Consider the following 26,004-nt stretch of genomic DNA (forward strand, 5'->3'; position numbering starts at 1 on the left):
TAGCATGGATGGTGCGTGAGTGAGAGGCGCCTCCATGCTGCTCCTGTGTAGGCTGCCCTTGATAAGTGTTCTGCGGCGTAGTCTGTTATGCATAGTGGTGGTCTGCTCTGGATGCTGGTAGTGTGTGCGTGCCTAAACTAGTCATCTCTAGGTCCGTAGAGCCGCTGCTTGGAATTGCGCTCAGTGTCGGGTAGCGGTGTAGCATGGATGGTGCGTGAGTGAGAGGCGCCTCCATGCTGCTCCTGTGTAGGCTGCCCTTGATAAGTGTTCTGCGGCGTAGTCTGTTATGCATAGTGGTGGTCTGCTCTGGATGCTGGTAGTGTGTGCGTGCCTAAACTAGTCATCTCTAGGTCTGTAGAGCCGCTGCTTGGAATTGCGCTCAGTGTCGGGTAGCGGTGTAGCATGGATGGTGCGTGAGTGAGAGGCGCCTCCATGCTGCTCCTGTGTAGGCTGCCCTTGATAAGTGTTCTGCGGCGTAGTCTGTTATGCATAGTGGTGGTCTGCTCTGGATGCTGGTAGTGTGTGCGTGCCTAAACTAGTCATCTCTAGGTCTGTAGAGCCGCTGCTTGGAATTGCGCTCAGTGTCGGGTAGCGGTGTAGCATGGATGGTGCGTGAGTGAGAGGCGCCTCCATGCTGCTCCTGTGTAGGCTGCCCTTGATAAGTGTTCTGCGGCATAGTCTGTTATGCATAGTGGTGGTCTGCTCTGGATGCTGGTAGTGTGTGCGTGCCTAAACTAGTCATCTCTAGGTCTGTAGAGCCGCTGCTTGGAATTGCGCTCAGTGTCGGGTAGCGGTGTAGCATGGATGGTGCGTGAGTGAGAGGCGCCTCCATGCTGCTCCTGTGTAGGCTGCCCTTGATAAGTGTTCTGCGGCGTAGTCTGTTATGCATAGTGGTGGTCTGCTCTGGATGCTGGTAGTGTGTGCGTGCCTAAACTAGTCATCTCTAGGTCTGTAGAGCCGCTGCTTGGAATTGCGCTCAGTGTCGGGTAGCGGTGTAGCATGGATGGTGCGTGAGTGAGAGGCGCCTCCATGCTGCTCCTGTGTAGGCTGCCCTTGATAAGTGTTCTGCGGCGTAGTCTGTTATGCATAGTGGTGGTCTGCTCTGGATGCTGGTAGTGTGTGCGTGCCTAAACTAGTCATCTCTAGGTCCGTAGAGCCGCTGCTTGGAATTGCGCTCAGTGTCGGGTAGCGGTGTAGCATGGATGGTGCGTGAGTGAGAGGCGCCTCCATGCTGCTCCTGTGTAGGCTGCCCTTGATAAGTGTTCTGCGGCGTAGTCTGTTATGCATAGTGGTGGTCTGCTCTGGATGCTGGTAGTGTGTGCGTGCCTAAACTAGTCATCTCTAGGTCTGTAGAGCCGCTGCTTGGAATTGCGCTCAGTGTCGGGTAGCGGTGTAGCATGGATGGTGCGTGAGTGAGAGGCGCCTCCATGCTGCTCCCGTGTAGGCTGCCCTTGATAAGTGTTCTGCGGCGTAGTCTGTTATGCATAGTGGTGGTCTGCTCTGGATGCTGGTAGTGTGTGCGTGCCTAAACTAGTCATCTCTAGGTCTGTAGAGCCGCTGCTTGGAATTGCGCTCAGTGTCGGGTAGCGGTGTAGCATGGATGGTGCGTGAGTGAGAGGCGCCTCCATGCTGCTCCTGTGTAGGCTGCCCTTGATAAGTGTTCTGCGGCGTAGTCTGTTCTGCATAGTGGTGGTCTGCTCTGGATGCTGGTAGTGTGTGCGTGCCTAAACTAGTCATCTCTAGGTCTGTAGAGCCGCTGCTTGGAATTGCGCTCAGTGTCGGGTAGCGGTGTAGCATGGATGGTGCGTGAGTGAGAGGCGCCTCCATGCTGCTCCTGTGTAGGCTGCCCTTGATAAGTGTTCTGCGGCGTAGTCTGTTATGCATAGTGGTGGTCTGCTCTGGATGCTGGTAGTGTGTGCGTGCCTAAACTAGTCATCTCTAGGTCTGTAGAGCCGCTGCTTGGAATTGCGCTCAGTGTCGGGTAGCAGTGTAGCATGGATGTATGCTGCTCGAACAGTCGTCTCGAGGTCTTGCTGTGCCATGTACCTGGATAAGTGCTGTGCCTGGCACAACCAGATGCAGCATTTGTGTGCCTTTGATTTCAGCAGGTACTACAAGTATACAAGTATTTTAGAGGCCTTACTGAACGCAAATGAGGTGTGTCCGTACCTTTCTGTGTGGCGGGGTATGATCATTGCTGTTCAGTTATTCTCGAAAGTGATGTGCTTTTTTTATACCAGGAGTCCGGCACACTTCTGAGGGGCGTGCTGTCCACCTGGCTGCAGATAGTAGGACATGCCCAGACATGTATCCTTTGTCCAATGGTGAGTTTGGGAACCAACATCTTATGTAGAACAAAGACTGGTTAAGCCAAACCAGCACACATTTTTCTCTCGGCAGAACCTGCCTGCTAGAGAGCGCGTATCCCAGGTGGCGGATAGGGATGCTCCTATCACAGTCAGGCCCTGCTCCTCTGCAATTTGTCCAGTCACTTGCAAGACGCTGTTAGCAGGAAAAACTGTGAAAAAACTTTGATTCATTATGCCTGCATTAATTCCCCATGACTGGCAGAGGAGCAGTTGAGGCTAGGTGTGGTAAGAGTGGTGCTTGCACCCGCGGACCAACAGGTGTTGATTTCAGCAGGATCCCGCCTACTTACCAAGCATGCACCAGGAGGAATCTGCAAATACATCTATGCAAGACAATAAACTGTTTTCGAACTGCTATGCTAAGTGGCCTTGTGCATCTTTTTTGCCGCAAGGCTGAAAGACAGAGCTATATGTTAAGTTATGAAAGAGCAATGAAGCCAACGAACTTGATTTTGAGATGTTGCTAGGCAAATATATTTCCTATGATACAGTTGTGTATGGCAGTTTGATGCACTGCAGAACAAAATTTTGTGATGCACTTGGAAGGTTCATACCTTGAGTCAGCTAAGATTTTCATAACCATGTCAGTATGTTGGTTCACGCATCAGCAGGGTAGTTGAATTCTGAAAGTTTAGCTGTAAGATTTTCATAACCATGACACTATGTTGGTTCACGCATCAGCAGGGTAGTTGAATTCTGAAAGTTTAGGTCCAGCACCGCAGTTCTATAACCCTTTTAAACAACTTGGAGCAGTTGAATTGCAAATGAGTCGTTGCTACACAGAAACTGAAGTTAAGCACATTCCAAAAAAGTGGTCTGGATGCATTGCAAGCTAAAATTGTCTATGAGGTGGTACAGTACTTTACCCTTGCAGTGGCAAGCTGAAATGCCATGTTTTGGTCCATGTGATGCTTACCTTTGGTCACCTGAACGATGCACAAGCTTGTCCGTCCGGAGAGACTTTGTGACCTTGGATGTCGTCGGTAAATCGCAGAATACCAAGATATTGTCCATTAATTGTTTTCCCTTAGCGTTCCGACAATAATTCTTGCATGCAAGTGAACAATGGAGAAATTGTCTTGCTGTATACCATCATTCTTTATTCAACTTTTACTGCTTTCTCTGTGGAGTTGCACAGCTACTGTAAATATCTTTCAGTACTTTCGCATATGACTCTTCTGCACCTTGGTTCCGCAATGACTTTTGACTGCTTTATAAAGGGGTTGGTTTCGCTGCATCTCTATACCAGCCGGTTGATAGTGCAGACATGATCTATGTATTGTCAAGCAGTGTTGTGCGGTACATGGCTACAAACCGTGGTATCCTACAAGAACGGTTTGCTCAACGTACAGTATGAAAAATATGAGTGGGGAACACAGTTGGAGCATTCATTTATTGATTACTCCGTTATTTGTGACAAGCGCAGTTTTTCTCTCTGTTTAACTGGTTTTCGTCTGCGCCTACAATATCCCAATGTCGTTGCGCAATTTAGTAGAGAAATAACCAAGAAATTTGCAATTTTCTGCTTGAAGTTTGTTCCCTCTCATATATTTCATACCTGTACTCTCTTCACCTTCAAGCCTCGTCTCTCGAGTTCTGGGATGCAACCCGGGCACCACACTGCAAGAGGCAAGTACCTCAATACATTGACAACAGCAGTGCAATATTGGAATGCTCCCATGCAAATCTGGGCTAGCACGACGGGCAGTGAAAGACGCAAAATATCAAGCGCCAAAAACTACTCAATTTATGCAGGCAAAGCAAAAACGGCCACACGATTGCAAAGAACGAGAGAGGTGCCTCCTTTTTTTTGCTGCAATCCATAAACTGCACAAGTTTAGCATTGGGTAGCGGTCAGACCAGATATGTGCAGTGCTTCAACGCTAAACAGACATCGTAAAAAGATTCCTTCGGTGAACCCGCTGTATAGGCGCGACCAAAATACAGAGCACACTTCGACATGCTACTCTTCGCATGCGTTCCGCAGTCTGCTTTCAGCACTCGCGCCAGCTACGGCGGCCGCACGGGTGCTTGAATGAAGATGAATGATAACACGTAAGGAAGTCAAGTTTGAATAACATAAGCAGTTACTAAGAATAAGCAGTGCAAACGCATCGCGAAGTTGTCAGCATGCCGCCCAAGGATTTTTTACGTTCTACATCACTCACGTTAACAGCCGCCACCACCGTCATCACAATCCGATTGCTCGCATTCCGTCCTCTCGGTGCTCTAATCCTGAACCACCAGCTGGGTAACAGTACACAAACTCGCTCAATACTCGCAAAGTCCACGACAGCTTTTGCTCTTAACCAGAGCAGTTAATGCAAATAAAACTCGGCGCCGCTACTGCTCCGCCATATTTGAATTCGTTTACCGGATTTGTGCTAGGCTTGTGGCCAGTCTTGACCCTCGATGGATACAGGCTTGTAAATTCGCAACGCGGAAGTACATTTTTTCTTCAGAGCGATTCCGAAACTGCCTTATTTTATTGAACAGCAAAACTCTGAAGGCGCACTGCAAGGTTTTTTTTGCATTTTCCCACTAAGATACGCTGGTTATTGCCTTTACTACCTTTACCTATGAATGAAAGTGATCCTTGCGAGGCGATATAGAAAAAAAAAAAAAATTTACCCCATATTCTTCCTGAGCGATGCAGCGTTGGCCCGTCAGGTTGATGCCAATTTTACAGGTCTAAATTATCAGCTATAGTAGGATACAACTTAAAAAAAAAACAGCAGTTGCTAACACTGGGCCGCGGCGTCTTGTATTACTACGCTGGTCAACCGCAACTGTAAACAAAATCGGCTTTTTAATGTTTGACTATATCAAATAATTCGCAAATAAAAATTCTAGAGCTCATAATTTTTTCTTGTCATTAACTTCTTAACGTAAAAAGCAGCGTTTAAGCAGCGGACTACTTTTTCGTCGTGGAGGAATTCTGTGCGCGAAGGCTGAATATGGGCGGAGCTTCACTGCAGACTTAAGTTGTATGCGACTATAGTGCTTTTGCGCACCTCGAATTCTGCAATACTGTGGTCCTGCTACCTCCACGTCATTTTGGTAATACGAGTGCCGAAAAACAAAAAGCAGATTTATGCAGCTGGTGCCGTTCATAAAGCTCATTTCCAGAAAATCACTGCTGGTTCCGATGTGACACGCTATGTCGCTGCGTAAAATGAGACTCGCAGTGGCCGGCAAGGAGGGACGAGGTGTAGCCTGCACAGTGTCACTTAGTTTATTAGGTGTAACTGTCCAATGCCAAACGAAACAAACGGCAAAAATGGGAGTCCTCGCGCGTCAATTCTGGTGGTAAGGCAGCAAATTGTTGAAAACACAAGCCATGTGATGGTGGCACATAACACTAATACAACACAGAACGTTTGAAGAAAATGCAAGAGATAGCTTATAGCCATATTTTCGCAGGCTGTGTACACCCCTCATATTATGAGGGTAAAATGAAGAGTTACACACAGGCACTGCACGGTGTAATACTGACTTCAAGGAGGTCAAAGGAACAGCCGGGACTCCATGTCAGACTTGCAGCTAAAACCTCATATACTAGGATATAAGTTAAAAAAAACAGCGGTTCCCAACACTGGGCCGCAGTCCGCGGCGTCCTGTACTACTCAGGTGGCTAATCGCAACAGTAAACAAAATCAGCTTTTTCATGTTCGACTACGTCAAGCAATCCATGTATCAAAATTTTAGAGTCATAATTTTTTTGGTTGTGATGGGCTTGTTTAGAAAAGAAACATATCCAGCGGACTACTTCTTCGTTGTGGAGGAATTCTGTGCACGGAGGCTGAATGTGGGTGGAGCTTCACTGCAGACTTAAGTTGTATCCGACTATAGTTGAAGTTGTCCTCAAATGCCTCCACTGACAACTTCTCCGAAAGTTGTACCTCCACCACCTATCTGCATACGTTTGGACACACCCGTGCTTCTCTTATTTTTTTTTATGCTCCAACATCCCGTTTCAAACGCATCCTTCATCCCTCATTACGTAAACAAACCAATGATGAGTCAACTTGTGTGCTTTACACTTCCATATGCCACCTTAACCATGCCCCTTATTATGATCCCAATTTATCATAGACACTCCATAGGTCTTTATGAGCACTCACACCTGACAAATGCTAAATACGTGATATTTACAATATATCGCAAAAAAAATACAATCGCACATTGCACCACCTTTGTTCCTTTCAGGAAGTGAACAAAATTATGAGCAGGTAGAGAGAATTACCTATTCATTTCGGAAAACAAGACATCTGTAGCCAAACAGGAAAAACTAAAAAATGTTGAAGTTTTCAAGTCTTGTCTTGCAACAAAGTCACTGCAAACACAAAGCATTGTATAAAAATATGCATCTACATGAACAAACACCAACATAAAGTTCACAATTCATGCCACTTGAGAAATTCCACTTCAATAAACTCAATTTCTAAAACGTGCAACATTTCAGTTTACCTCCAACTATAACTATTTGAAAACATGTCAAGCCATCTAAGGTTTGACTAAGCTGACAAAGGCTCGGAACATTTCCTTGATTTATTCGTGAAACACCCCCAAAATTTTGCACATTTTCAAAACAAGTGAACACAGAGCTGTCAGTTTGGACACATCACACAACAATGTGATTGGGAACAAATCATAGCATAAAAATGTGCACACACATGGCAGAACAGCAATATGAAGATAATTCACACTAAGTGACAGGTCGCATTTCTATACACACAAGTTCAAAACCATTTCACATTGGTAGCACCAGGCACACATTTCAGTTTGCTACCATGAATAACCTTTTAAAGAATGTCGAACCATTTAAGTTTTACTAACCTTACACAAGTCACGAACATCTTAACACACCCAACATTTCGCTTTTTTTTTTTTAAACAACCAACGAAGGGAGCACTGCAGTTTGTCCATTTTGGAGACACTATATCTGAAGTGTGAAGTGCAACAAGCACTTGGCAGCTATGGCGGTCACACAAGACGGTGAGAAGGTAACTGTTGAGTACCAGGCGGAGTACCAGTGCAATTCATAACGGCTAGAAGCTAGGCAAGTTGCAAAGCACCTCCCGTTATCTGGCACAGTCGTGCCACAGTCGCAGCAAGTCAAAACGAGTGAACAGTTCGTGAAGCTGAGGGATTGTGATTTCAGTGGTCAATGACTGGACCGGGAGTGCCTTGGTACATTTTGTGAGCGAAATGACGACTATCAGCAACGTGCGTCCGTTGATGGGTCCGGCATAACCGGTGTCAAGCCGTGACCACTTAGTTCCTGTTTCTGGCCAACTGATAGGAGACTCGCAATGTGGTGTTGGTTGCGCTTGTATACATGGCATGCAAGAATGTCCAAGACTTTCGATCTCACCGTCCAGCCCAGGTCACCAGAATAGCGTCCGAGCCAGTCTTTTCATCGCGAATGCACGTTGCCGAGACTGATGCAGCTCAGTGAGCATAAGGTGTGACGCTTTCACGGGTACGAGAATCTGATGACCCCAGTGGAGCAGGCCATCTGCGCTCGACAGCTCCAGCCTTCTGAAAAATTAAGGTTGAAGATGACTGTGGCACTGCAAGAGGTGTTTAAGGCCATCCCTTTTCTACAAAGTGCCGGACAATACTGAGGTCTTCGCCTGCGCTCGTTAGTGCCTGTAAGGCACCAGGCAGATGAGCGGCCAAGGTGCTCTAATGCAAGTGCGTATTCTGGTAAGGTGCCCGAGAGACCAGCATCTGGAGTCGGCACGGGCAAGCGGCTGAGCGCATCTGCGATGGCGTTTTGCTTACCGGATCTATAGCCAATGCGGTACCGACATTGGCTCAGGAACAGAGCCCACCTCTGTATACGTGCTGATGCCATTGGAGGCGCAGGTCTATCTTCCCGTAGCAATCCCATGAGTGGCTGATGGTACGTGACCTCCGGTCCGAGTAGATAGTCTCGAAACCTTGCTACTCCGAACACCAGCGCCAGAGCTTTCTTCTCGAGCTGTGAATAATTCTTTCCAACTGAAGTCAATGTGTGTGAACGAAGAGTAATGGGCTTATCCATTTTGCCCATGCGGTGCGAGATAACAGCACCTAACCCCGACTGTGACGGATCACATTCCAACTGCACTGGTTGGTTGGAGTTGAAATATGTCAGCACTGGAGAGTCCAGAAGTTTGTTTAGCCTGGTGATATAAATTTTCCTGCTGTGTGTCCCACTATTATATCTGTTCCTTTTTAAGCAGTTGGTATGAGAGTAACAATGTGGACATGTGTGGCAGAAACCAGTGGTAATAAGCCAGAAGACCGAAGGACGAGTGCAGTTTTCTTATATTCGTAGGCTGCGGTGAATCTCGTATAGGAGCTAGATTCTTTTCAAGCGAAGTAAACGACTCAGTCTTTATGGAACTGACATTTATCTGTCTTCAGCTTGACACCATTGTCTTGTAACCGTCGCAAAACATCCCGGAGCACTGATACGTCCCCATCTTCGCTTTCTGCTATCAATACATCGTCCAAGTACACCTGCACACCCAGAAGGCCAGTCAGGGCAGTCCCCATGCATCGCTGAAAAATCGCAGCAGCCGAGGCAATTCCAAAGGGACGAGAGTTATAGCAGAAGAAATGCTTGTGAGTGTTTATGACAACCAAGTTCTTTGCCTTTTCATCCAACAGAAGTTTGTTATATGCATCCTTGAGATCCAGTACAGTGAAAAGGGATCCCCCACGAAGCAATGCGGAAATGTCCATGTCGTCAATGCTTGGCAGTGGGTACCGGTCGGTTGTACAGGCAGCATTTATGGTAGTCTTGAAATCGGCACAAATGCGAAGGGACTAGTCTTTCTTCCTTACCGGTACGATTGCCGCTGCCCACTCAGAATGTGCAATTGGTGATAATATGCCTTCACTGACTAAACGGTTCAGCTCTGTTTCAACTTTGTCACGAAGAGCATATGGTATTGGCCGCACTTTGTGGTACTTAGGTTCTGCGTTTTCTCTCAGGTGGTATTTCACCGGTGGCCCCCTAATGCTTCCAAGCCCCGGTTGAAAAAGGTAAAAAAAAAAAATCGTTCAAGAGGCTGTCCGGAGCTGCTGGAGTGGGTTATACCGTAGCGAGAAAACCAGGCGGCAGAAGCGAGAGCGCTTGGATTATATGCCTTCCGCAAAGGCTACGACCTGAGCATCCCACAACAATCAGGGCAGCAGGAATAGTCTTTCCTGCAAAATGTGCTCAGAGATTCAATTGACCGAGAGTGGACAGCTTGCCAAGGTAGCAGCTAAGCTTTTGTTTGCACTTCAATAACCAGGGCCAGCTTAGGCGATGCTTGGGATACACCTCCTGCAGGATGATACAAAATAGTGATCCCGTGTCAATCACCATACTGAGCGAAACACCACCCCAGCGAATGACCCTGCAGAGTGACTGGGGCAGACTTGGCTTTTCCTGTGCTTCCTGCAGTGTGAATGCGGTTGAAATATCACCTTCCTCCATTTCAGGTGCCCCGCTGTCTGACTGAACAGCGTAAGCACCGCCATAATGCCTGTGACAGGTCCGAACACACGATTGTGAGCAGCATTTTAGGGCGCAATGGCCAGTCGTTCCACTCCGAAAACACTGCTCTCTTTTATATGGACATTCCTTTGCCTGATGATCACGATTTCCGCAGTGTGCGCAATCAATACATCTCCGATTTTTAGCTTTGGTGCTGTTCTGATAGCTGCGTGACTAGCCGGCTAAACTGTGCATCGTTGCCTTGTCATCAGGCTGCGTCGTGGCGCTCATTTCCCGTGCGGCTGCCTCTGCAACCATGGTATTAGTTTCGGAAGAAGACTTATCAAGTTCATGTGCATTAAGACCAACAGACTTCCTCCCAAATTTAAAGTGCACCCAGGTGCAGAAGTGACTGCTGTCCCCGACGCCTTCACAGGCTTTCTGTCTGTGCTGGGCACGCTGGAGGGAATCCCACCGGACCAGACAACTGTCAGTTGAGGGTCGCTGGTTAATTTTCCACTATTATCAAATGGTAGAGTTGCACTATGAAATACATTTATCCTGCTGTCACCGTCCAAAGTTCATGCTGAAAGTGGTGGCTTATAATGTGGGCTACCAAATGCAACATCTCTTGAAGGGGCAATGTAGAGGGCACTGCTCAATTATATGAAAACGGATGCTTGCTGAAATAGAGGGCCTAGTTTCCAGCCTTGAGAGCATCTTCGTTGGTTCCACCCGCTAGCCAGGGTCAAGGCTAGGCCTAGCGGGCAACCCAACACACTAACATGGCCATCTGCACAGCTCTGACTCAAGCGCGCCAGTACGAAGATGCTGATAACGAATGCAGAATTTGCAACTCAGTGGAATCGCTGTGGCTTGCAGTCAGCAGTACACAAATGCATAAAGGGAAGCTGTCGTTGGGTGAAAAGCTTGCCCATCTCTCTTAGTTGTGAGGCCGTACATCGCAGCCGCGTGCGGAGAGTGCCCAACTCGGCGTGCCTTCTGAAACTTCTGTACCAAGAGTGGCCCCTTTGAATTACTATGCATGAAGAAAAAACAAGTGGGTGAGAAGTAAAGGCGAAAACCGTTAGCCAGTATGGTGAAGCCTGGCTGCCGTGAAGGGCCATCACCTGAAAGTAAAGTTATTTGAAGTTCTTGTCAACAAATGCGGCCGTCATTCAATGCCGACTCCTGCACCAAAGTCTCAGTCGTCGCAAGCATATTTCCCGGCATTCCTTTCAAGGTTCACAACCCTTTCATTCGTCCCCTCCGAAAAATATTAGAAAACAAAAGAGAGGGAGTCCGGACCAGCAACATTTTGCTGGGCTTAAAGCCAATTGAAGATAAATGAAAAGGAAATAATGCTCGAAATTAAAAAAGACATTTTGATAGAAAAAGAACGGTGTAGAGGGACAGAGACTTAGACCCCTACAAAACGGAGCGTGACGTAGGTGAAGAGGAGAGGCTCGGAACCAGGTATCAACTGTGTTTCTTCTACTCATCACGTGGCCCCACGTAGCCACCACGAGCGTATGTCATCAGCCGAGGCAGAGCACCACTGCTGATGGTGATACTGCCACTACAGGGCTCCCGAAGAACTCGCCTGCAGCAGTTGCTCAGCACTGAGGACCCTGGTGACCGTCGACCATCTCAGCTCCTCCATCGCATACGACAGCTGCTCGGTGACCGCCCACATGACGTCAACAGCGCCTGCCTCAGAACCTCGTGGTCGTCCTGGCTGCAGTAAGCGACATTAGCTTGTATAAGCTCGTGGAGTTGGCTGACCGTGTCTCGGACTACTCTGGCCCGCGTTCTGTGGCTGCAATTCCTTCTGCCGCGTCATCCACTCTCGTGGACCAGCAGTCAAGCCTCGAGGCTAAAATCAACCACCTTGCGAGCACTGTTGCCGCACTGCGAGCGTCCATTCCTCGTCGCTGCCAGTGTTCCTCTCGCCAACGGTTGCGCCATCGTTCCAGTTCCAGTCATCCAGTCCAGTTCCAGTTCCTGGAGCCAGAGCCCAGCCCAAGACGGGTTCTGCTGGTACCACCACAAGTTCGGTGCTGCTGCTTGCCAGTGCCGGCAGCGTTGCCTATGGTTGGGAAACGCGCCGACGAGTCGCTGATGGCGGCCAGTTACTCTGGCTCTACATCCAGCCGCCTACTATACATCACCGACAGGATCTCGGGATGCCGCTTCCTCGTGGACAGTGGTGCACAGGTTAGCATTGTGCTTGCCTCCCGCCTCGTCCGGCAACGTGCTGTGCAAGGAGCGCCTTTGCAGGCAGTCAACACCCCCAACAGCGCTCAGTCACCCATGGTTTGGGCTTGCACCGCACATTTCGATGGATTTTCATTATCGCGGCCGTGCGGTTTGCAATCCTCGGAGCAGACTTTATCGCCACTTTTGGCCCGGCTGTCGACCTCCGATCTCGCCGACAGGTGGACCACACGACTCACTTGTCTGAACAGCATCCTCGCCCCGGTGGCCACCCCCATCCTCCAAGCCACCCCGCAGCTGCCGTCGTCCGCCTTGTGCTGACATGCGTCTGCGTTCGAGTCACGTGAGAACAGTGACGCCATTGGGCATGTATATATTTGGCTGCAATAAACAGACAGGCGTCTTTCGCTCTGGGCTTGGACACGGACCTCGCTGCTTCTCGATTCATCTCCGTTGTGCTGGAACGCTCACCCCGATAGCAGCCGGATGCCGCTACGACACGCCTTTGCTGCGATTCTGGCCAATTTTCCTGCCATTACGTGACCCAGCAACTTTGAGCTTCCCGTCCGTCACACCTTCACACACCACGTAGTCACTACAGGCCCACCAGTGTTTTGCTGACCGTGCCGACTTGCTGGTGACCGCCTTGCATTGCCCACCTCGAATTCGACTATATGCTGCAATTGGTTATCATTCGGCGCTGCATATGGTGCCAAAACATGACCCCGGCGATTGGCGCCCCTGCGGCAACTATCATGCCCTCAACGCCCACACTGTCCCGGATCGATATCCTCTCCCTCATATTCATCACTTTGAGGCCAACCTGCAAGGCATGACCATATTTTCCAAGATTGACCTGGTGAAGGCCTACCATCAGATCCCGGTGGAGCCTGCAGACATCCCCAAGACTGCCACTGTAACACCGTTTGGCCTCTTCAAGTACACCCATATGCCCTTTTGTCTGCGAAACACTGCTCAAACATTCCAACACTTCATCAACGAAATCACTAGAGGCCTGTGTTTTGTGTTCGCGTATCTCGATCTTGTGTTGCCAGTTCCTCAACAGAAGAACACGCTGAACACCTGTGCCTGCTCTTTTCACGCCTCGAAGAGCACCCTCTTGTCATCAATCCAGCCAAGTGCGTTTTTAGCGTCAGAACCATCGAATTGTTTGGCCATCACGTATAAGCGCAGAGAATTCGCCCTCTGGAGAGCATGGTGCGCGCCATCCGAGACTTTTTTCACCCCAAGTCACTCCGCACGCTTCGCGAGTTCCTCAGCCTCCTAAACTTCCACTGTTTCTTGACCGGAATTGCCCACATTACCCTACCCCTCACCAATCTCTTAAAGTCACAGCATGGTCCTCACACTCCTCTCGAGTGGACGTCAGCTGCCGAAATCGCCTTCAAAGTCGTCAAGAACACACTTGCCGATGCTACTCTGATCATGCACCCACTGGCCAACGCCCCGTTGAGTCTCATCACCGACGCCTCTGGTGCAGCTGTAAGCGTCATCCTGCAACAGCTTCAGGACGACTGCTGGTGCCCGCTGGGTTTCTTCTCCTAGAAGCTGAAGCGTGCAGAAGCGCGTTACTGTACTTTCGGCTGTGAGTTGCTACCTGTCTATCTCGCCATTTCCGTCACATCTTGGAAGGAGCCGTTTCTCATGAGCTCACCGACCACAAGTCCTTAACTTTTGCTTTTCGTGTGAATCAAAGATCATACACTGCATGAGAGAAACAGCACCTGAGTTTTAATTCTCTATTTACGGTGGATATCAGACAGATCGAAGGACCCGTGAAGAGTGCTGCCGATGCGCTCTCCCGTGTCGCTCATCAGACGCGCTCGACTTCGCAGCGCTGCCTGCCACACAGGCGTTAGGCAGTGAGCTTCAAGCCTCCAGGCCAGCCCTAGCTCTCTGAACTTGTCGTCAGTGACCCTGCCGTCCTGCTCAGGCACCATCGTGTGTGATGTTTCCCGTGGTTCTCTACTAACTTTTGTAACCACCGCGTTCCGCCGCCAAATGTTCGAACAGCTGCACAACGAAAGACATCCCAGCATTCGTGCTACGCGTCTGACCTAACGTCAACAGAGACGTGCATCGCTGGGCTCGTGAGTGCTTGCAATGTTAGCGTGCAAAAACAACGCGCCACATGTGGTCACCTCACCACCCTTTCCAGCCCCCCCGACTGTCGTTTCGATCATGTCCACGTCGACATTGTTGGCTCTCTTCCTCCATCACGAGGTTTCAATACATTCTTACGTGTGTTGACCGCTACACACGGTAGCCTGAAGCCTTTCCACTGCCCGATACCATCGCGTGTACAGTGGCGTCCGATACCTGGTTCCCAGCCTGTTCGCTTCGTCTGCACCGCGCTCTGTTTAATTTGTAGGGGACTAAGTCTCTGTCCCTCTGCAGTTCGGTGAACCCAGATGTGATGGACGCGGATAACGCTGCCACGGTTGTGGCACCTGGGCCCCAGGTCCTGGCTCATACATCGCCAGCGTCCACGTTCAGCTGCTGTCATTTTGGCCTTGGAATCCTGCCGTATGGTTCTCGTAAGAGGAGGCTGCGTTCTACCTTTGGCACATCACTTCACAACGCGTGAAGTATCTCCACCTCGTGTCGACTCTCTCTCTCCTGAGGTAATGGATGAGTCTGATGACGTTTTAAAGACGTCTGACCCTTCCTCCCCGTATGAACACTTCAATGCTACAGTCCTGGCCCGGAAGTCCATCTCGGAGTGCAGCCGCTTACTAATGGTGATTGTGCTGCTACAAAGGGGAAAAAAATGAGAAAAATGGAAGTTCATGGCACCAAGGCTTACACCTCCAGGAAAGGTGAGGGAAGTGAATTGGAATGGCCAGGAAATGGTTGGGTTATATCGTCTTGGCTTCGGGAGCCTACAACGCTACTTTGATATATCATGGAAAGCATGTTGAAGAGCAGCTTTATGTATTGGCAGCGCACCCAAGCCACAAGAGTGCACCAGGTTCATAACCAGGTTCATTTGGTCACTACTGATTTCTCTGGCTACTGGTTGGTATCGTGACTGCCCAGGAAGGGAAACTTCCCACAGCAGATGCCCCGGATACTTCAAGGGTAAGAAGGTGTTGTGAACATGATCAATGATGTTATCTTCTTTGGCAAGACACGCACAGAGCATTACTGTCGCCTGAAGGAGGCTTCAGCAGCAGGCTAGCTCGTGCTTCGCATTGAAGAGTATGTCTGCAATCTACATTTCTTCCTTGAGATGGTCCACCAGCTACTACTGGCAATGTTGGGAGCATGGATGTTGACTTGCCACCTTCGCAGATTCAGCTGTTCTGTCTGGAGCTGATGTGCTTCCAGTGCATTGCCGTATGTACCCAGCAAACTGTTAGCCATTCAGGACATGCTGTCATGTGGACTACCGAACGGCCCACTGCCAAGGCAAGCTCATCTTGTTGAGCTGTTTTCTGAAAGGATTCTTTGCACCCTTCCAGATTTTGTCTCCACGTGCCAAGACGAACGTCCCAAAGCTTAACCCAATGATGGCGAGTGCAACCTTCTGCTTGAGTACTGCACCAAAGGTTGGCCCAGGCAGTCGAGACTACTGCTTCAGATTTAAGGAGTACTGGCAAAATCAAGGAAACCTCAGAGTTTTCGAGGGGCTAAGTTACGATTTAAGGTCCAATGTTCGGGTTCCACCAAAGTTGCCCCGCCGTCCAAGAAGTATAAAAGACGCAATCAGTCAACACTTGAAAAAAAGTAAACTGAAGCTTGTACAATCATAACAAGCTCAACACGATTGGTTTACAAAGTGCATGGCACGCCTTTCACTTTTTGCAAGGTTCAAAGCCCTCTCCCTAACAAAATAAAAATGAAAACACATGAAAAGACATCAAAAACACTCCCACGTGTTGCTGCCTTCCTGAACACTCGTGACCCTGACGGCCTCCCCCCATCAGGGCAATTATTAGCTTCTACCAAGTCGCTACCACCGCGAGTAAAAAAAAAAAACAAGCGCTGAACCACGTTCCTACGCCATTCATCTTCACGACGACTGTTGACAGAAGTCCCCCGAAATCCAGGAAGCAGCACAAAACCTGCTGTTGCTGGGTTTGTGCAGGGACATCCCTTTTGTCCAGCTCCATTTTGTTATGCCAGCCCGTTTCATGAACGTCACAATGCCACGGAGCTTGTTAGACGCGTCCTTGCTGACTGTACGTCACACTTGATTGCTCCCAGACAATCTTTGCTATGTCAGGACGAGGGGTGGCCGGAGTATGGCGGCTTCAACGAGGCGACAGCCCACATCATTCTTGGCGCCTCTGGTGCAAAGCAACTCCTTGGAGGACAATTAGCAAACCGTGGGACCCAGCCCACGTCTCCACGCGCAGCTGCATCGTTCCAGCAGACGGCACTTTGGGTGGTTCCAGGAAAACGTGCCCCCGTCCTTCCCTATGTCGCGACTCAACGTCCGCCTGCCTCGTCTTGTGAGCTTCTTGCCGACACACATGACAGGGGTTGCGAGCAGATCGCCACTTCGGGGTGCCAGGGCAGCAACAAAAGGACAGATGGTCCTAACAGCACCGCAGGCATCCACCGATCCCTTACAGGTTACTTCTCAAAGGAGGTCACATTGTTGTGTCGGTGGCTCTTCAGCATTCCATACGGATCTCAATCATGACAAGCATCAAGATATTAACTGAAGCAAAGGCATAGCTCAAGAGTCAGTGTGGTGGCCTACAGTGAACAGTAACACTAAGACTAACTGTGGTAAGCGCGTAGAGCCAACAATGCCTTCTCAGACTCCAAGTCTTCGCTAGGTGGAGGTGGGAGCCGACCTTTTCCAATCTTCCCTGTAGTCACTAGTCAGCACTGTACTACAACAATGGCAGTCATTGCAGCAATCAAGACCGTATCTGCCGGTCATGGCATCTCAGGGGTGGTCCACAATTCTCATCCCACATCATCTTTACCTTCGCATAGCCGTAAGGCTTCAGGCATGTCACCAGCAGCCCAAGATTCCCACAGTCCAAAGCAGAGGTGGACAGGATGGTGTGGACCGTCAAGGACCAGATGCACAAGGTGGACAATGCTTTCTAGGCACTGCTTGTCTACCAGGAAATTCCTAGTGTCAGTGAGGTAAGCCCAGCACAACTTCTCATAGGCAGACACCTGCAAAACCGAGTTCCTAAGACATCAAAACGGCATGAGCCAGGCTGGTCCTCGACTCAGTCTTTTAACCTGAGTGATCAAGCTAATAGAAAAAGGAATACAGGTCAGGTACAGTGGCCACTTAAGACAAGTGGGCAACATCGGGTGCATGACATAAGTAGCCCTGCGATGGTTTTGGGACATCCTCCAGCCGTACGTAGTGGAGGACCTGAAGGAAGTTCTTCAATGCTGCAGGTTATTCCTCATCCCACTGTTCAATGTCCCAAGGTCCGGGGGTCCTACCGAACGTGTTACCGGAGATGAAACTGAGAGGAAGCCATCAAAGCAGTGAGACTAATAATACAGCAGGGACGGAGCTAGTTCTTCCTAGCCCGACCTCATGGCTTCGCCCCGGTCACAACCTTCAAGTTCATCCTTTTTAGTGTCAAGGTTTAGAAAACTGATCCGAAGGGCCAAATGACTGAACTTGTACTTGTGTAGTGCTGAGCATACTGTGCATTTCTCTTCCTCTCTTAAATAAGGGGGAATGTAGTGTGTGTTGCACTAGGTGGCATCACTGCATCCTCAGCTACATATACCATGTGCAACAAAGCTTTGAGGCCTTCTGCCCTTCTAAACAGCACGGTGTGTGGTTCACGCTTGTGGAAGTACATCCCGCTACAGTCTGATGAGAAGGTGCAGAAGAGCGAAAGCACGAGTGCCCCACAGTCATGCAGGAGGCAAAGCAATGAAGCCGAGTCACAGCGTCACTGCATCCAAAAATTCATCCAAACACTCACTCCATCACTGCAGAGGAACTGGGTGTCTGCTTCATTCTTCAGAGAGAAAAAGACGCAGTCAAGCCTTGCTAGAACGAACTGGTTTTGAGCCCCCTTTGAACCAGTCATAGAAATCCACGTATGTGGAACCTATTTTTTATAACGTAAATTCTTCTTACCACTGCACATTGTGTTCAAATGCATTTGTAATACATACGAAACCAGGTGTAGTGGCAATGACGTTTGTGAGACAGTACTGCAAAGTTCTGCAATTGCTACGGCTGCATGAAATGTATTCAGCCTGTACTAACACAGCATTACACAGTTGCGAGGCACTGCTATTCTACATAAACATGAGGCAGCACCAAACATTTCAATGCCAGTTTACCATTCACAGGGACACAGCTTTGAGGTTCCACAGATTCTTCATATATTTACCAACTGTTCTTTCTGACCAAAAGTTCAGGCTTACCATTGCCTCGCATAATGAGGTAGGCCAGCAGGTTAATGGATGTGAATAATGCTTGCCGCGAGGTGATTGCTGCGAAGCTACACATGGGATATAAGTGATGCCAAAGTGGAAAGCTTTCAATTCATTTAGACCACACCAATGGTAAATTCAATGCAGTCTGAATGCAAAAATTTCGAGGGGGCACTTTGGAGATCTAAAGTGTGATGAGGCGAAAGCCTTTCCTGCACCGCTCTCCTAGACAAGGAGAACTGCATATGCGTTGGCAGGAAGTCAGCGCAGGATAGTGGTTAGCACGCTCGGAAAACGCCACAAATGCCAAACGTTTTATGCAACAGACGAATGGACAGAGTCATGGCCACGAATATGAGCCATTAAAGGCTTTCGCCTTAAAAATGCCTCTGAACTGGACAATGTCACTGAACATTAAAGAGCCCCACGTGGTGCTGCGGACTCCACAGAGCAGATACAGCTCAGAAACACATCAGGAACAGGCCTCACTGCCACCAAGTTACTCATCAAGGTGATGTCATTGAACATTAAAGAGGCACACGTGAAGCTGCAGACTCCACAGAGCAGATACAGCTCAGAAACACATCAGGAACAGGTCTCACTGCCACCAAGTTACTCATCAAGGTGATGTCATTGAACATTAAAGAGGCACACGTGAAGCTGCAGACTCCACAGAGCAGATACAGCTCAGAAACACATCAGGAACAGGTCTCACTGCCACCAAGTTACTCATCAAGGTGATGTCATTGAACATTAAAGAGGCACACGTGAAGCTGCAGACTCCACAGAGCAGATACAGCTCAGAAACACATCAGGAACAGGTCTCACTGTCACCAAGTTACTGCGGTGGCTGAATGGTTACGGCGCTCGGCTGCTCACCCGAAAGACGCGGGTTCGATCCCGGCTGCGGCGGCTGAATTTCGATGGAGGCGAAATTCTAGAGGCTCGTGTGCTGTGCGATGTCAGTGCGCGTTAAAGAGCCCCAGGTGGTCGGAATTTCCGGAGCCCTTCACTACGGCGTCCCTCATAGCCTGAGTCGCTTTGGGACGTTAAACCCCAGTAAACCAAACTATAAACCAATCACCAAAACCTTAGAAAGATTGCACTGCCCATTGCTGTGAGTACTGCAGGCCGCAGTGCAGGTCCTATGGCCTGCAGTACTCATAGCAGTCCCCAAGCTGGTGGCCCTTGGATCCGCAGTGTTGGCACTGGTGGATGAGGTACCTGGCTGGTGGAGCTGCGAATGGTGCCAGGATGCCCGCTCCGAAGAATTTTGAGAGGCCCCTGGCGAAGACTTCTGCCAGCTCCTCGATGCCTTCGCCAGCCGAGAGATGGTAGCCGTCAGCCGCAAAAAGGTGCCTCTTGGGCACCCGCATTGCATCCAGGAAGCGATGCTGAAAATAAAATGCGCTATGCTGATAAATAAGGCAAATTGAGGAAGACATCCCAACAGCATACAGCTGCAACAAGTATATCGGCTTTCTGGCACACCTAACCAGTAAACAATGCATAAAGAAGGCAGAAAAAATGCATCCACACAAACGCAGTGCTCACTGAAAACCAAATTAAAATGCCTTAAATATACTTACGGCTGGTAACCAAGCACACACACAAGGATAAGAACAGAGACCTGGATTTCCCCGTGTGCTAGGAGTGCTTTTTGGAAAGATAACAGCATATACTGATAACTTCAACGCCTCCTAAGGTGCATTCACACTACATCAAATTTCCAGCAAGCGAAGCGGATTCGCTTCGCCGTAAAAACTGTGACCTGTTTTCATCTGTTGACGCCCGGGCGAGGCCGAAACGCTGAGCCGCTGCTGTTTCTCGCTTTTCCACACACTTCCCGGCCACCACATCACCGCTTGCGGCGTACATAGATATGTTTAGAAAAGAGCATAAATTTACGCTGTCTGCGTCACATAAGTGTAAGCACGCTTACGTAGGCTAAACGCAGACGCATTCCCATTTTTAGTTCAGCGTATGCAAACAGACTAGCAAAGAAAAGCCCACCCTAGTGGCGCCATCTGCTTGTCAGGACTTTAACCATTACTGTCAACCTACCGACGCTCCTCATAAGCCTAGTAGCGGCAGAATCGTCACTCTAAATAAAAAATAAAGCAAATTTAGCACTCATACGTTTACATATAGGTGAGGTGAAGAAAAGGACCGGTGTCCCATTTAAGGCCACTGAATGCGCTGAAAAAGGCAGCAACAACGACGAATTCATTCCAAGGCGAGGCGTCTTGCTTCGAAGGGTGCCGCCATGTTTTTGGGTGCGGAACTTTCCCGGCCGCGGAAATCGGCCCTGAACAGATCGGCCTCGCGTCGCCACTTTTCACTCTTGTCGGCGTCAAAAGCGGCCGAATCTGGCCGAATCCGCTTCGCTCGCCGGATTTTTGGACAAGTATGAAAGCACTTTTAGTCTTCTCAGCTTCTACAGTTTCCAGTTTGTTTGTTTTTTTGAGAATAAGTCTGAATTAAGGAACCCACTGGAGCTATAATGTGCAGCCCTGTCCTACATGGCCAGTTTCATCCTGATAGCATGCCACAAGAGTCTCATTACGACACCCAGTCTAACACACTACCTGCTAGAGAGAGGATTACGACACATCACACTTAGCACGCAGTAAGGGAGCTTAAGGGATGCAGCTTTTAAATGTCAGAAATTGGCCAATACACTTCTATGCCTCCTATAACCTGTCCTTATGTTTCATTGCTGAAATTCATCCAAGTATTATAGAAAAATTGTTTCACAAACCGTAGTGCTTCTACATATAGGGCAAGCGCTCGAACAGTTGGCATTCTCCATTCAGTTTCTTCTGCCTAGTTACTCACGAGCTTGTGCAGCAATTTCTTCTAAACTCTTTCATTTATTTGTACCGTTTGTTTTGCTGTACTTCTAGGACCATACTGCAGACCAAGTATTGTCTTTTGCAAATTCATGAAATTCGTTTCGCGGATGCAGTGCAAAATTGAAGTCCACTTCACCGCAATACAGGGCGCACTGTAGCAGACGACGCGCGAAGCCCCACCTGCAGCTCTGACTGCTCCTGCGCAATAATTTCTATGGCGCCCGCCAGAGGCGCCCCGCGGAGCACCGGCAGCACGGAGCGACATTCTAAGAGTGGACGACCCTGTACATGTACTTCTGGATGTCTTCTCTCTCGTTGCCTTTAATCCCGACATGGCTTGGCACCCAGCAAAGTTTTCAGTTTTGTCCTTGACCTGTGCCTATTTTTATGTCGTGCATAATGTTGCCAAGAAGCACAGAGATTGCATTCTTAAAGAGAAGAGCTATAAGTACACTTAGACAGCCTGCGTAAAAAAAATAAGTCTATGTAAGGTGATTTAATATTTTTTCTACACCTACACAGACGGCATAACACTGAGCACTGAGAATCGATACACACTGTGGAAGTCTTACTATTACTTTCCCATTCCCTTGTACCACTGCGCTTTCAACTGCATAAAAGTCTGCGAACCCATTGTACCTTTCTGAGAGTACAAGAAATTCTTACATAATCTGTTGTTATGGAGTTTACTTCTTACAGAAATGAGTTAGCATGAAGTCGCAGACTGCTAGCAAATTGTACCATGAAGGAAGTGGACCTCATCTTTGAGCAATGTCAGGTAGTGTGTCTAATATGCCGAGGTTTTTGCACGCCTCTTCAAAACGTATTAGGAATGGCCTAGTAGCTTGTGGTTTGTTGTTGAACAGTGTAGCATTGAAGCTATCCCTTCGTTGGTTTGAAGAGGAGGAGAGCTGAGTGTCTCTCTGCGACATGCAGCCCGATCATGTTTTAATGCTTAAAGTGATCAAATTATGATTCTAACATGTTCTTGGATGCTTTGGACAAACATTAGTGCTGTCTTCCCACTCCTTTACGACAATATCAGTCGAAGTACTGCCTGTCGGAGCCGAACCCCTAGAAGCAGCAGCCGTCAGGATGAGGCAGGAGCCGAGCAGTGAGCAGGCATATAATGGCAGTGTGACCACGCCATCAAAGATGGTAGCCCCAATGACTCGGCGCTGTAAAGTCTATAGGCAAGCAAATTTAAATTTAGAGGACATAGTAGTAGCGCTTAAAAAACAAGGACGACAGGGTAGAGAAAGACAGCACAGGCGCTAGACATCAACTGACTTTATTCTCGAGAACAACAACGAATTTATAGGCGACAATCAGGAGCATAAAAAATCAACTTTTGAATCGCATGCGTGATGGCACTTCCCGATACAAGAACCTCAAATCTTTAGTGCACAGATAAACATTCGGTTTGCTCACGCAGGTTTGGGAAGTATTGGAAGCCTTTCTCATTCACTCGGAATGGCAAACCTGCGTGAGCAAACCAAATGTTTATCTGTGCACTAAAGATTTGAGGTTCTTGTATCGGGAAGTGCCATCACGCATGCGATTCAAAAGCTGATTTTTTATGCTCCTGATTGTCGCCTATAAATTCGTTCTTGTTCTCGAGAATAAAGTCAGTTGATGTCTAGCGCCTGTGCTGTCTTTCTCTACCCTGTCGTCCTTGTTTTTTAAGCGCTACTACTATGTCCTCTCAATCTAAACACCAACTAGCCCAGCTGTCTGCCTTAAATTTAAATTAATATGCAATGTGGTTGGCATGTAACTTCGCTGCTCGCCTGTTTTGGTACAAGCTACATAGTTGGCTCTGTCTGCCACTGCATCAGTCATTGCCACTCGGACAATGCGAAGGACAAAAACTAGCCCACTAGCACGTGCGACCCTGCATAACTTCTAGCTCGCTCTTTGCTGTTTGCATCAACAATGTGTACATTTTCCCCTGCGCACACACCACGCTGTTTGGATGCCATTTCTCCTCACACTGTTTGCACAAGTTGTCGCATTCAGAGCCATAGATTTTGCTGTTCATGTGAACTAGTATGATTTTGGTGCTTGAGAAGGTCATTCGCTAACCACTTTTCATTCCTTTGATCATGCTCTTCCTCCTTAAAAAAAAGGTGTCACATTTATCGGGAGCGTGCGCTGATGTTAGAACTTCCAAAAACGTGCCTAGTGCACACCCAAAGCGTTTTTTCTGAAATTAGCGTCAGCTACGGACACACAGGCACACAACGGCTAGCATTTTGTATCCTGCAATAATAACAATAATAATACAAAAACATTTACCCTAGTTGTCACTGTGCCCACTGCCACATAGTGATACTTAGCTTGAATCTGTGGGCTGCCAAGAGATGCCCAAGGCAGCTGACCAGACATTGAAGAATGCGCAGCACATAAACAGTGGCATGTTTGTGCAAGAATGCCTACATGTCTGCACATTACAAATTTTCTACCACGGCCTTTTGGAAGATCTGCCATCATTAACGTACCAGAGACTCACAGGCAACTGGATGCTGCATCCTCAATCATATGCTATGCATGAACTCCTTAGGGCCCTCGCGATAATGTCATGTTCTGCTCCAGGTATCAGTTTCAATATTTGTTTCCCTTGCAATAAACTCCGCATTGTGTTTTGTGCAAGCTGTAAACAAACTGCTTTTAAAAACAAATCTGTTCTAGAATTTGCTTTTTTATTTATTTATACATGTACCTATATTCTTCTGCAGGGGCATTACAGTAAGGGGGTGTAGCAGAAATGAGAATATAAGTTGGACAGCAATGTATGTGGGTGATATGTGAGATATGTGCAACTGGCACATATCGCCGACACACATAGCTGCTAAAAAATCTTGAGCCTTTTTTTTGGAAAAATTTCTTCGTAGAATCCGAAACGCAACATCCATTTCACAATTTTTCTATGGTAAAAGTAGCCGTGTTGGCCCACATTACAATCGGTTACCTTAAAACTACTGTCGCTCAAATTCTGGGTTTGCCAAGAAGTTCACTCATTCATGGCCCAAAAGCAGCTCGCAAGAATCACAGAAGGATTTGAGGATTAGCGAAGGAAGTTTTTTTAGGATGCTTTCAGCCAAGACGCTGCCAGTGCTCGCTTCATCTGAGCTATAGCTCGGTGAAATAGTATAGTGAAAGCTTGGTAGGCATAATGGGGCAAGGTAGGTCATTTTGGCTACCTATTATTAACTATTATGGTTGTGGGAGACTAAAGTCCCTTCTTGCAAATTTTTGCAAGACTCACAGCATCCCTGACAAATGCAATATATTACCAGAAGATTTTTACTGTTGCCATAATTCATGCCGCTTAGTCTTAAAAATGGGGAGCTAGTACAATTACACTTCCCCGATGCCGTGAGGTGACTGGACAAGGCGACGCTTCAAGGGCATGCCAGTGATTGGCAATGGTGTCACGGGACACATCACCAAAGAAGATGACCTCATGCAATTACTGCTTAACAGTTTGACAAGTGTGTATGGTATACTGCAACCCCTCCAGTGTAGCAAGCAATAATTAGAATGCTTGCAATAGTATAGCTGCCATGTTATGAAACGCTCAGAGAGTATGCCAGGCACCTGGAAATTGGCCTTGAAGGAGATAGCTGCATCTGTGGGTGCACATCTCGATTCCCAGAGACGAAGGAAAGTTTGGGCTCTGAGAATAGCAAGGGGACTGTGCCATGCACTGTCTGCTCGCCTTCACTTTTATCAAAACAGTTCGCACATTAACGATCACATGGAGGCGTTAAAGTTTTTTTCCGCGACTGTTTGTTTCCCGATGCAAACATAGCACCACTATATTTGTCTAATCATCCTTGTACAGTCGTCAGCACGCCTGTATAAAGCGCTAGAACGCCACCCTATGACACAAAGAAAGTGAAAGTATGTTATACTGGCGCCAGAACGAAGGCGCGTTGGCGTACTGTCAACTGCGCCGAGCAAACATTTAACTGTTTTGTTCCTCGGCACGCCGCTCCAGCGCTCGGCAGGCTGGCTGACTGCACTTGCCTTTCTGTGAAAGGCGAACAACAATTAAGGCAAGTATGAAGCGGTACTCACGTCTGGGTTTAAGATGCCTACACACGGCATCCGCTTAAGCGCAGCCGTCAACTTGCGGTTAAGCAAGCGACGGCTTGCCTCGGCGTCCGTCGTGGCGAAACATCGAGGCAGCACCTTTGCCACGAAGACGACAGGTGCCACGTCGCGCAGCAGGAGCAGGACAAGGGCCTGTGACGCGAAATATATGTGAATTCCGTACAGAAATGAACCGAAATTGGAAGCGTTCAGGAACCACGTAGTACGTACCTTAATGTTGTCGCAAATCGCTTGCGGAGTGAACCTAGGGCACGTGAGGTCATTCCCTCCGACGTACACCACGACAAACTCGCACCGACTAAAATTGAGTCGGCGCACAGCGCTTGCCAGCCGCACGGCGTCGTAGCCCCCGAAGCTAAATGTGCACGTCTCAACCGACGGCCGTAACCGCAGGCGAGACCTGCACATTCGCTTGAGTTGGCTGTCGCCGACCAAAATGCCTCGAATGGCCATCGCTAAACGCAGAAATACCACCGAGGCGAAGACCCTTTTTGCCTAGGGACTGTCAAGCGTTACGTTCCCTAGGCTTATTAAACTGGCGACCAAAAAGCCCTACTTTTGA

At 48.4% G+C, this 26,004-nt stretch overlaps 2 protein-coding genes across 2 annotated transcripts in view; one reads left to right on the forward strand and one right to left on the reverse strand.

The window, feature by feature from the left end:
• The window catches only part of LOC149344209 (uncharacterized), a 63,516-nt gene extending 60,790 nt beyond the window's left edge, over window positions 1-2,726 (forward strand). Inside the window, exon 4 of the mRNA XM_089546206.1 lies at window positions 2,241-2,726. Coding sequence (XP_089402332.1) covers window positions 2,241-2,369 — 129 coding nt within the window. The 3' untranslated portion in view covers window positions 2,370-2,726. The remainder of the gene's footprint in view (window positions 1-2,240) is intronic.
• A 2,855-nt stretch (window positions 2,727-5,581) lies between these two features.
• Window positions 5,582-25,987, reverse strand: LOC149344212 (uncharacterized). Its single transcript, XM_089546212.1, has 3 exons — window positions 25,653-25,987; window positions 25,407-25,574; window positions 5,582-19,862 (listed from the first exon to the last, which is right to left on the reverse strand). Exons 1-3 carry the CDS (start codon window positions 25,893-25,895, stop codon window positions 19,614-19,616), a joined length of 660 nt encoding a protein of 219 aa, XP_089402338.1. The 5' UTR covers window positions 25,896-25,987; the 3' UTR covers window positions 5,582-19,613.
• Between the last annotated feature and the right edge of the window lie 17 nt (window positions 25,988-26,004).

This window comes from Amblyomma mixtum, chromosome 5 (genome assembly GCF_055824585.1).
Source record: "Amblyomma mixtum isolate Tamu chromosome 5, ASM5582458v1, whole genome shotgun sequence".
NCBI classification, from domain to species: domain Eukaryota; kingdom Metazoa; phylum Arthropoda; class Arachnida; order Ixodida; family Ixodidae; genus Amblyomma; species Amblyomma mixtum.

Bases quoted from the DNA above. Each gene is read 5' to 3' on its own strand.
- LOC149344212 (XM_089546212.1), bottom strand. From the start codon at position 25,895: ATGGCCATTCGAGGCATTTTGGTCGGCGACAGCCAACTCAAGCGAATG. The intron at 25,575-25,652 runs GTACGTACTACG...TTCGCGTCACAG, and splicing joins CGATTTGCGACAACATTAAG to GCCCTTGTCCTGCTCCTGCT. The intron at 19,863-25,406 runs GTGAGTACCGCT...TTTTATTTTCAG, and splicing joins TAGGCATCTTAAACCCAGAC to CATCGCTTCCTGGATGCAAT.